We start from the raw sequence: 12,712 nt of genomic DNA on the forward strand, positions 1-12,712 counted from the left end.
TTGCAAGTTGCTTGAAAAGTTTGAAGAACATGTAGAATTATATATTGTGTCAATAATTCATGTCATTTCTCTAATGCGGCTCTGAGGTGAGTGGTGTAATATCAACTATAATAAAAATCTATTTGAGAATAGAAACGTACATACAGATTTTTGCTGTAAGTTTGTAACCTATCTATATCACTTCTTTTGCTGCAGAAAACAAAAGCCCTCAAAACTTAATGGTTTAAAATTATTTCTTAAAATTCTTTTTATCTTTGTCAGCTCTGCTGGGTCTTGATAGCTTAATTCACATGTCTAGTGGTTGGCAGATCAATTTGTCTTAGGAGACCTCACTTAAAAAAAAATACACACACACACACACTTCAGAGAGGAAGGGAGAGAAATAGAAACATCAATGATGAGAGAGAATCACTGATTGGCTGCCTTCTGCACACCCTCCACTGGGGATCAAGACCGGGAACCCACACATGTTCCCTGACTGGGAATCAAACCGGAATTGAACCTTGACCTCCTGGTTCATAGGTCGATGCTCAACCACTGAGCCATGCGGACTGGGCAGGAGACCTCATTTTTATATGCCTGGTATTTGGTGCAGTGTCAACTGGGGTGATGATCAGGTTTTTCTCATCATCTAGCAGACTAGCCTGGGCTCATACACATGGTAGTAGTTGCAGGGTTCCGTAAAGCAGAAAAGAGGGTAATCCCTGGTGCTTAAGCTTTTGCTTGTGTTGTGTTTGCTAATGTCTTATTGGCCAAAAAAGTCACATGGCCAAAACTAGAGTCATTTCTTAATGATCGGAGTGGCATAGTCATATTACTCAGAAGTGAGCATATATATATACTTGGAAAGAATTTTTGGCCAATAATTTTGTAATCTTCCACATCCATCCTAGTTTTGCTAACATCTTTGTTTTGTTCAAATATTCACTTATTGTTTTGTTTCTTTGATGGTAGAAAAGCAAAAAGGCAAGTAAATCGGGAATTTTATCCGTTAAGGAGTACATGACATTTCTATCTAAATATTGAAATTTCATTCAGTATTTAATCAGCACACAGTCTGAACCCTATAGTAAGACCTGTGAAAACTGAAGCAATTTAATTCTAATTTCCCATTCCCTCCCCCCCCCAAACTCTTTTTTTTTTTAATATATTTTATTGATATTTTACAGAGAGGAAGGGAGAGGGATAGAGAGCTAGAAACATCGATGAGAGAGAAACAGCGATCAGCTGCCTCCTGCACACCCCCCACTGGGGATGTGCCCGCAACCACAGTACATGCCTTTGACCGGAATCGAACCTGGGACCCTTGAGTCCGCAGGCCGACGCTCTATCCACTGAGCCAAACCGGTTTCGGCACCCCCCCCCCCCAAACTCTTTAAAAGCTTGTTTTATATTTTATCCTGGTTCTAAGTTGTTTGTACCAGATAACTTAAGTCAGGGTGTTAATTCGTGATTAAATGGTTAATATTTTAATAGTGAAACAATTATTAGTCCTAATCTGATCTGTTAGCCTTGCCTCTCTACCGAATGAGGAGAGAGAAGGAATATTTGTTGAATTCATGTTGTGCTAGGCCAATAAAGTTGATTTGCTGTGCTGTCTTTGAACCATTGCCTGCTTTTGTACTAAATTTTATTTTGACCAATTGTGCCTGTCACATCTTTGAATATTATGGCAGGTACTGGCTGATCTAATTGAGAAAGAGAGCCTTTTTCTTTTTCCTTTATTGTACGAATTTCAAAATAAGTAATAACATTTTCATTGTTATTTTAGTTGAAGTTATGTGGATATTTTAAAAATAAAGTGTTGATTCAATGTTATTACCTATTTTTATTTGAAAAGATATGCCAGGTGTTATGGGGAATGGCTCCCCCTTGTGGCAAACTCATTTATGTTAGATGTTTGGATTGCCTCCAAAGAATGTTACGAGCTGACCTTGTTTTTTAGAGTAAGAGACTCCCCTCTCTCATCTTCCTTTCTCCACCTCACCCTCACCAACCACTATGAAACCAACCAGAAGACATTGAACCAACAGCCTCTTCTTCCCTCACCCCCTTAAATTTTTGGCTCTAATAACTATCCTACTTTTGGTGCTTATACTAGCTAGAAACATCTATAACTTCTAGGGGAAAAAAAGGAGTTATCAATATTGAATGACTTGTGGATCACTATTAAATTATTCTTTATAACTTTTAATATCTTGGGTATGGCTAAGTGTACTAAGACAACTTTAAGAAAAACAGGGTTTAAAGTAAAAATAATTTGTGTAATGCTGGGCCAAATAAGTTATGTTTATTTACTGTGACTTCTCAGAAACTTTAGTAGCCAATGTGTGTGGTGAACTTCCTAGACAGGAAGAGTTTTCTAAACTTATTTGACTTTAGTATCCTCTTTTCAGGGACTGACACATTATGGAACACATTTAGGGAATCAGATTGTTTCAATGGGTCATTCTTCATGGTTGTTTAATTATGAATTACCATATTTGTTTCTTCCCTTTTTGCAGCAATTTTTATAAGTTAAGTAAGAGAAAGCAATATTAAAGATTAATGATTTATATTTGGCAATATATTTCCTTTTGGTAAGGCCCCTTTTTTTCCTTTTTGTAACAAGCCAACCTCAGAATCATAAATTGTTTTTTAAGATTATTTTATATGAGAAATAATAAATAAGATTTTAGTTTAAACCTAATTTAATTAAATAGTTCATTTCCCATTAACTAAAACTTCTGAGATTTTTTTTTTATGGACACACTGGCACTGGGTATAAGAAGTCTCCCATTTTGTGCTTTTTTTCTTTTCCCTTTATAACATTTGTAGAAAAAATAGGAGAGGAAAAGCTAAAAAGCAGTTTTATAATGGTGGTAGGTTTTTTTTGGGGGGGGTACAAGGACTGTAGAGAGATTTAGATAAAACATCTGTTCAAAAAAGCACTAATTAAATATAAACTTAATATTTAAATTAAGTGCTTGCAAATACTATATAAATATCATTACTGTCTTTTATTGTGTCATCTTTTGAGAATGCTATACCTAAATTGGGAGTATGTATGTATACTCTATAACTACATTTCTCTTTTAGAAAGCATACAGAATACATTTTAAAGCAATGACTTGTTTTCATATTTTCAGGTTAATTTTTTAACTGTATCAGAAAGCTGATGGGTAGCTTAATTTTTACTGAAGTGAATAGAAATATAGTAAGCTCATGTCCAGTGTCATCAGGGTGTAAGGTTTTCAGATAAGTGATTTTTCTAGACACTACAGCATATAATTTTAAGTACTAAGATTTTAATGAAGATAACCTTTTTATTGAGCATATGCAGCTTAATTCTTTATTTTCTGTCTGGGTTTGTCATGATGTCTTACAGGAGCTGTAGCTGTGTTTGCCTCTTGCCCCTCTCCCCTTTGTAAATTTGTGTTCTTTAATTTTTATTATTTTAAAGATTAGTTAGAATAATGCCAAATGTAGAAACATATATAATAAGAATACCCTTTTAAGAGTCATCGTCTTTGTTGGTATATATTTTGGCTCTTTAGAAAGTCTTTCAAACCTTACCTGTTTCCTCCCTCACCCCACTTCCCTTTTATTTTAATTGTTGGATGGATGAGTTTTGGAGAATTGAGCTTTAAAAAAAATTTCCTATGATATTATAGATTTACTTTTATTCCATGTAATAGGGGAAACTGTTATTTGCTATATATATTGCAGTAAAATAGTTGCCACTTAAATCAAGAAGTATTTACTTTTTGTGTGAAAACTGTGGATTATATTTTTGTATTTTGTTTTAACAGCTTAAGTGCCATTTATATATTTTATTAAGAGGTATATACTTTTTGAATTTGAATGCATTGTTATATGTAATTTTCCATGCTTAAAATATTAAATAATTGGTTCCAACTGATTAGTATATGTTTGAAGTATTAGGTTATTAAGCTAGAAAGTTTTGAATGGTATATAATTAAAAGTTATATTACAATGTATTTTAATATTTAAATTAGTTTCACAAACTAATATTTTGATGACTTTTATTTAATTTTCAAATTTTAGTTTTAAATTTAAATATATAAATTCTATTAGGTTATCAAGTACTAACCAAGCCAAATCCTACTTAGCTTACAAAATCAGATGAGATTGAGCACATTCTGGGTGGTATGGCTGTAGACAACCTGTTAGGTTATCAGAGTAGTACGTTGAATGTTTAGAGAATAAATGTTTTAGAAGATAATTGCTATTTTGTTTTAAACATGATAGCTAAGTATTAATAGTTTTATAAAAGACCATACTTTCTAGTGGAATTTACCTGTGGTTTCACTAGTGTACTTTATAATTGTAGCACAATTTGGTGAAGAAAGGAGAGGGACCTGTACTTTTATTGAGCAAATTATGTATGTAAGTGAATTTTACATATAATATATATGTATTTCGCCATGAGGTGAGAAGAATTAACTATAAAGATTCAAATACAATATTTAAGATTATAAAGTAGAGTCTATGTTATTTTACTTTTTACAATATCATTTGAAATATTTATGAATTTTAATAGGACCATACTTAAAAAAAAAATCTTCAAAAAATATAGTCTGTTTTTGGGTAACCCCAAAATAGACATGGGGGGATCAAGTTTGTCCTACTTTATTTTATGATAAAATTTTTTATATACAGGTCCTTACTAGACATGTGTTTCATTTTTTTTAAAACATTTGTAAACTTGGAAATTAATGTAGAGGTGTAATTTGAATGAAGTGACCTGGCTAGGTCAGCAATCTCTTCAGTCAACAAAATTATCATTCGAACCTAAGATAATAGCATCTGGTTAAATCAAAGATAGTGAAGTACTTAAAGTATAAGATAAAACATATAATTTGTCTTTAATATTACCACTCAAGAAGCTTAACCCATTTGTAGGTTACTAAATGATACAGGTTTTCACTTAACACAGCAGATGTACTCCAACAAGCTGAATGTTAAATTTATTAGTAATTAATTCTTGTTTTTTGATTGTTTATTGTATTTATCCCTTCTCTAGCCTATATAATAAAAGTCTAATATGCAAATCAACCGAATGGCAGAACAACTGGTCACTATGACGTGCACTGACCACCAGGGGGCAGACGCTCAACACAGGAGCTCCCCCCCAGCCACAGGCCCCAGGCCAGCCAAGGCGGGTGCCAGTGGGGGCCCCCCGATTGCCCTGCCAGTTGCCCCACAGATCGGCCCTGATCACCGGCCAGACCTAGGGACCCTACCCATGCACGAATTTCATGCACCAGGCCTCTAGTAGTTTAATAATATTATAGTAAGGTTTTTGTTTTATTTTTTAAAACTGGGATAGACCCAGGCAAAAGAAGATAATTTTATCTCTCTAAATATGTGGCCACAAAGACTAATCCAGAGAAAAAGATAACTTGGGATTTAGCTTAATGTTTGTTTATATATGGATTCTGTTTTACTTTAAAAAGACTTGTTTACTGCTGTTTGCATATGAAAAGCATAGGTCTCTTTTCAGGATTTAAATGTACTTGTGAAAATTAATTTACCAGTGATTCTTGAGCTGTAGGCTGTTTTATTTTGGTTGATATTTGAGTAATACCCATTGGCTAACACTCTGCAGGTACCTTTATATAATTATTAAGTCTCCTTAATAATTATATAAAGTAAACTGTTTCAGTTAGTGAAACTAAAACTCAGGAAATTTAAGTGATTTCTGAAGGTCATATTGCTGGTAGATAGCAAAGGTAGATTTGGGACCTAGGACTCCTGGTTCTTAATCTCTAGTAGTTTTTCATCAGTTAGAATTATAAATTGGATCCTAATTAATATGATAAGATCTAGGAGGAAAGATCATTACCTCTGGCCTTTTAGACAAAACATCCACTGGTGATGGTTAAATGTAATGTTTTCACAGTATGTACTTTTGAAAATTCTGATAAAAATATGAGCCATTTAGAAAAATTTAGGTATATAAACTTTTGAATATAATTATAGTGGCATTGTTGAGCAAATGAACTCATTCTATATGATAAAAGAGTAATATGCAAATTGACCATCACTCCAAAACACAATATGGCCACCCCCATGTGCTCAAAGATGGCTGCCCCCATGTGGACACAAGATGGCTGCCATAAGATGGCCAGCAGAGGAGGGCAGTTGGGGGCCATCAGGCGTGCAGGGGAGGGAGTTGGGGGGGACCAGGCCTGCAGGGGACGGCAGTTAGGAAGAACCAGGCCTATAGGGGTGGCAGTTGGGGGGGAACCAGGCCTACAGGGGAGGGCAGTTGTGGGGGAAACAAGCCTGCAGGGGGGGTGGTTGGGGGGGACCAGGCCTGCAGGGGAGGGCAGTTGGGGGCGACCAGGCCAGCAGGGGAGGGCAGTTAGGGGCAACCAGGCTAGCAGGGGAGTGGTTAGGGGGTGATCAGGCTGTCAGGCAGAAGCGGTTAGGGGCAATCAGGCAGGCAGGCAGGCAAGCAGTTGGGAGCCAGCAGTCCTGGATTGTGAGAAGGATGTCCAACTGCCCGTTTAGGCCCTATTCCACAAGGATTGGGCCTAAACTGGCAGTCGGACATCCCTCAAGGGGTCCCAGATTGGAGAGGGTGCAGGCTGGGCTGAGGGACAACCCCCCCCCCCGCCTCGTGCACAAATTTCATGCACCAGGCCTCTAGTGTATTATAAGAGGTTATGCTCAGTTGTCTAAAATTATGCTGTTTATCTCAACTGTTTTCGTAAGCTATGCGTAGGCATAGTAAGGGAAGGTAAAATAGCTTGATTTAGCACGGATGGTTTTTTATTTACTTATTTTTTTACTGTTTGTAAAGGTTTTTTGTTTTGTTTTGCTTGCCTCACATTATGTTCTAGTATTTTTGGACAATATAATTTAGTGTTACACAGTGAGAGCAAATATTATCTTATGTATAACTTTTAATTAATTCCATACCCTTCAGGTAAAAAGAACATATTCTCATGGTACTTACAGAGCTGGCCCAATGCGACAAATCAGTTTGGTAGGAGCCGTTGATGAAGAAGTGGGAGATTATTTCCCTGAGTTCCTTGATATGTTGGAAGATTCGCCGTTTTTAAAGGTAAGAGGAAAAAAAATAATATCAAGCAATCTAAATTGGGGGTGTTAATTTTATGCTACAGGTGATACAGATGGTTGTTTCAGAATTGTAACATTTTTTATTTTATTTGAATTGGAGGGAAGGAAAGGAAGAGATGAGAAATTAAATTCTAGTGTAGTGTACGTTTATGACTTCTCTGGTACTAATTGTTATGGCAAAGCTAAGTGGTGGATCAGAAAATAACACTTGCCTGTTACTGTCACTTTAGGAAATTAGGTTTCATCTGTTTATTAGCTATAGACTGAATATTAGGGGATTTAAGAAGTACAGGAAGGATGTATAAGTGCTTAGGAAAAGGGAATGGCCATTTGACATTGTGGAAAACTGGCCTGGGAAATTGTACATGTGCCTTTCATTCTTCTTCTTCTTCTTTTTAATATGCTTTTATTGATTTTAGAGAGAGAGGAAGGGGGAGAGAGCGAGGGAAACATCAGTGATGAGAGAGAATCACTGATTGGCTGCCTCCTGCATGCCCCCTACTGGGGACCAAGCCCACAACTGGGGCATGTGCCCTGACCAGGAATCGAACTGGTGACCTCTGGTTCATGGGTCAATGCTCAACCACTGAGCCACACCGGCCGGGCTGCATTTCATTTTTGGCTATGCCTAGCTGGGTTGGGCAAGCCATTTTTAGGCTTCATTTTCCTCATCCATAAAATAGGCATTTAAAATATGTAGCTTAGCCCTAACTGGTTTGACTCAGCGGATAGAGTGTCAGCCTGCAGACTGAAGGATCCCAGGTTCAATTCTGGTCAAGGGCACATGCCTGCATTTCGAACTTGATCCCCAGTGGGGGACATGCAGGAGGCAGCCGATCAATGATTCTCTCTCATCATTGATGTTTCTATCTCTCTTTCCTTCTCCCTTCCTCTCTGAAATCAATAAAGATATATTAAATAAAATAAATAAATAAATAATAAAATATGTAGCTTAAGGTTCCTTTAAAGTCTTTAAATGATTTCTAGCTAGAGAAATCTCTGAGCTAGATTATTTAATTAGTAACTCAAAGGTTAAAATGTGACAAGATTAGTTTATCACAGACAATAGGGTGGTGCAAGAATGGGCTAGGAGTCAATGGGAGGAAAGGGGACATATGTAATACTTTGAACTAAAGATTTTTTTAAAAAAAATCAGTTTATCACTATTGCTGCCACTTAATCTGTTGAACATCTCTTCTATTTTTTACTTCTGCTTGCTCAATTTTCTAGTCTATATGTATGTGTGTGTGTGTGTGTGTGTATATTTCTTTTCACCACATTTTATTTCCCTTTCATTTCCTTTTTTATTCTTTTGAACTTTATGTTTCTTTTCTATTTCTCCCAACTAGTGATATTATGGAATTTGGTTGCATTTGTTTTTAATGGTATTTTTAAAATACTGTTAATTAAATATTTTTTTGAGATTTTAAATTAAAAACAAATGATCCAAATGCATTCCTTCTGGAGAAATTTAATTTGACAATTCTCCCCTTTTTGAAGAGGGGTATGGGATGAATGTTTTTTGAGGTTTTTTTTAATGCCATTGTCATCATTCCATGGATTCTTTGTCATTTCTCTTTTTTTTCAAAGATCTCTGCTTTTTAATCCAATAATCTTTTCAAGCAACTATAAACAAATAAATTTTGATTTTGTTTTTGTTTTCCTCTTTGTACTAGGTTTTGATTATAATTAATCAAAGAGGTATCTGTTTATTTTTGTAGATTCTCATGGGAATACTTGCTTATTTTGGCAACTTATTAACATATATATGGTAGAAGGAAGAATAACCAATGATGAATATAGTGAATCATGTGCGTGACAGAGTTGGGGGAAGAAATCACTCCAAAATAATTATTCTCTTTGTGTGTTTGGAATAGAATTTTTGATGGAAAATTGTGCATATGTAGGAATATATTCAGTATAGGTATATCTTTCAAGAGCATAAGTATAAAAGTATATATGAAAGTTTTCAAGGGGGCAGTATTCTTTAATGCATAGTTAAAGATATATTTTGAAAATAACTCATTTTTATGTAATTATTTGCCTCTAGTGTACACTGCCATGGGGGACACTATCTAGTCTAAAATTAGAGAGTCGAAAAGATAGTGATGATGGTCCTATCATGTGGGTACGCCCAGGAGAACAAATGATCCCTGTGGCTGATATGCCAAAGTCACCTTTCAAAAGGAAAAGGTATGTTGGATATACAAATTTGTATTACTGGGGATGGGTGTTTTTATGTTTGGGTGTGTGTATGTGTTGAAAATTGGAGGAAGAAGGAGGGGAGGGTTTAGGGCATAACTGGAATGTAAATTTAAAAATGGCTACATATGCTGATATAATTTTTAAAAATGTACCAAATATAAATAAGACATGAGAAATGAAGGCAGATGACAAAAAATTGTAATTAGAAATGGGAAAAATATCATTCATAGTAGAGACATTATAAACTATTTGGAATAAGTTTAATAAATATTTAGAATCCATATTAAGAAAACTAAAACATCTTATAGAGGATATAAAATAAGATTTAAACAAATGGAAAACAGTACTGTATTTTGGATTGGATAAAAATAATGTTTTTTTGAAACTTAGCATTTCAATTGGACTAATATTTCTAGCATTGGATAAATGATTTAAAACTTTATAAAGAAGAATAAATAAAGCCAGCAAATAGCCAAGACAATTGAGAAAGAGAAGATACGTGAGGGGTCCTTGTGTTATTATATAATAAAAAATTACTATAAAGCTCAAAAAGATCATTAGAATAGGATAGAGTACACAAATAGATAAAAGTATATTGGGAAAAGGAAGATTTATTCATGTATAATGATGACATAATTGGCAGTCCATCTGAAAGGAAAAGCCATAGCTCCTACTTCATAAAGAAGTTTGATATTTAAACATAAGGTAAAAAATAAAAATAATAAAATAAAAGTTTGAAGCCTAGAAGAGACCTTTTTTAGCAAGATAAAAACATAATGGCAATAGTAGTGAGAAATTTTGGAACAGATGGCTTAAAATTTCCTTTCTCTGAATTATGTGATTACTCAATGCTTGTTGGCAGTTAAGCCTTAGGATATCAATACAGTGTTTGTGGGCAATTAATCCTTAACACATAAGCCTACCCCCAAGCCTGTTAACTTTCCACAGTAAGCAACATTATCATGTAGCTTTCTGATACCTGTAGAACATTAATCGCAAAGAGCAAAAAAAGTATGTTATAGCATCATTGGTTTGTGTGTGTAAGTGTGTAAAAAGACTGTAATGCAGGATTGCACTAAGAGCAGTTAAGTAGTAGAGGTTGATGGTAAATTAGGGAACTAATAAGGAAGAGACCCTAAGGGATAGGCTAGGATGAGAGGAGAAAATTATGGGACAATCTGGATTTGTTTTTGGAAGTAACAGAAAAACCATACAGAAAGATAAGTAAGACGATGATTCCCAGTCAAAGAAATTCTTCTCAGCCTTTTCCTCTTCTACTGCAAAATCGGAGAGGGTTTCTGCAGTGAGTGAGGCTAAGTAGTCAGCCACTTGTGTGCATGCAGATTCTAGGTGTGAGTAGTGGAGAAGAGGGCCAATGTAAGAGGGAGCTAAGGTATTCCTTTCTATCCCCAATAAGCCATGTGTGTTTTGTGGAAGCACTTATATGCTTGTTTTCTTTTATTTTTTGCTTGTTGTTTTCTTGATACTTATTTTTTTGTCTTCCTTTCACTAGAATATAAACTTCCACCAGAGTAGGGAACTTATTTTATTCACTATTGTCTTGTTAACTAGCTTCATTGCCTAGGTAATACCTGACATATGGTAGGTGTTCTACAAATATTAATGCATTTTTTAAAGTTACCTGCTTGTTCCAGATATATACATTATGTTAGCCACATGCCCTGATTGGGGGCATGCTTCCTCAGGTTAGACCCAAACTTCAGGTAAAGATTCTGCATACAGGAAAACCTGGATAAACCACGCCACCTGTAATTTAGTGTCTTATCTAAGTGTATGTTGCCTTAAAACTTCCACTTATGGCCCTGGCCGAAGGGTTCAGTAGGTTGGAGCATTGTCTGGTACACCAAAAGGTTGTGAGTTCGATTGCCAGTCAAGGCACATACCTAGGTTGCTGGTTTGATCTCCAGTAGGAGCGTGTATAGGAGGCAACTGATTGATGTTTCTCTCTCACATCACTGTTTCCCTCTCTCTCTTTCCTTTCCTCTCCCTTCCTCCTTCTCTCTCAAAATCAATAAAAACATAGCCTTAGATGAGGAATAAAAACAAATAAAAAGAACTTCCACTTATGAAGGGTGTGTTAAGAAAAAGAGTGGATTATATATGTGTTCTTGTTTGTACGTGTTCATTTGAAAAATAAAACTTGGTTTTGGAGCAGATGAAATTTTCTTTCATTGAATTATGTGATTACTCAATGCTTGTTGGCAGTTAAGCCTTAGTACACCAATACAAATATTTGAGGGCAATTAATCCTTAACACATAAGCCTACCCCCCATCTATATAAAATATAAGTGTATTTTTTTTTAAACAGAACTACCAATGAAATAAAAAACCTGCAGTACCTACCTCGAACTAGTGAGCCCCGTGAGATGCTCTTTGAAGACAGGACAAGAGCTCATGCAGATCATATAGGACAAGGTTTTGAACGACAGACTACAGCTGCAGTTGGAGTGTTGAAGGCTGTGCACTGTGGAGAGTGGTATATATTAACTACTGCTATTTTAATGAAATGTTTTTTCTTGGCTTCTAAATTTTTTCTTGGGAAGTTTCTCGATCATTCTCCTTTCTGTGGGGGGAAAATTTTTATTTCCCCTATAGTTGGATATTGTAACGGCACTGAAAAAGATTTTCAATGACTAGAACCTAGTTTTATTTAGTCTTTTGGGTTTGACTGAAGTAATTTTATTTTCCAAGTAACTATAGGTGAAAACAGTTAAAACTAAGATTCACTTAGTGCTTACTATATGCCTATTTACAAATGTTCATTTGATTTTTATCAGCTACTTTTAGGCCCATATTGATCACACAAGGAAACTGAGGCTGAGGGCTGTCAAATAACATTATCATAGTTATATAGTTAATAAATGGTAGAGCTGAGACTGATTTCAGATCTGATTCCAGACTCTTATGTTTTCTCTTTATACTATTTTACCTTGCTGCTCCCTGCTAAGATTTAGTATAATAATTTTTACAAGGTTCACTTTGAACCTTTTTATAGATTAAAAAAAATGGATAAGTCTCGTTAATATTCTTAAGGTACCATCCCATAATTAAGAAAATTTCCATTTATTGATTAAAAAAAACATATAGCAAAGCTATATTGATATTGTAAGATATGTTTGCTCTCTTAAGTTTTTGTTTTCAAACTTGAGTTCTGTTTAGGTATGAAACCTAAATTGGAATATGCTATTTTCTCAACGAAGTAGCTAGTACTAAACTAACCCTAAGAGATTCTTAAGAAAACAGTAGTAATAGTTAATAATCCAATAATAATTGAATTGTGTTTAACGTAAATGTTAATTTCCAAATATTTGTGGTTATTTCCATATAGCTTCTATGCTCTTCCTGTAATCTGGAAATCCTTACAAACTCCTATTTCAAATTAATGAAATTTCT

At 35.0% G+C, this 12,712-nt stretch overlaps 1 protein-coding gene across 2 annotated transcripts in view; it reads left to right on the forward strand.

Moving 5' to 3' along the window:
- Nucleotides 1-12,712, forward strand: part of RSBN1L (round spermatid basic protein 1 like) — a 61,065-nt gene that overhangs the window by 38,717 nt on the left and 9,636 nt on the right. The window contains exons 4-6 of one of the 2 annotated variants that reach the window (XM_080666732.1): nt 6,938-7,075; nt 9,143-9,285; nt 11,628-11,795. In XM_080666732.1, coding sequence (XP_080522858.1) covers nt 6,938-7,075; nt 9,143-9,285; nt 11,628-11,795 — 449 coding nt within the window. The remainder of the gene's footprint in view (nt 1-6,937; nt 7,076-9,142; nt 9,286-11,627; nt 11,796-12,712) is intronic. The other variant, XM_080666733.1, reaches the window with a different exon arrangement.

Source organism: Plecotus auritus (assembly GCF_963455305.1).
Source record: "Plecotus auritus genome assembly, chromosome: 4".
NCBI classification, from domain to species: Eukaryota; Metazoa; Chordata; class Mammalia; order Chiroptera; family Vespertilionidae; genus Plecotus; species Plecotus auritus.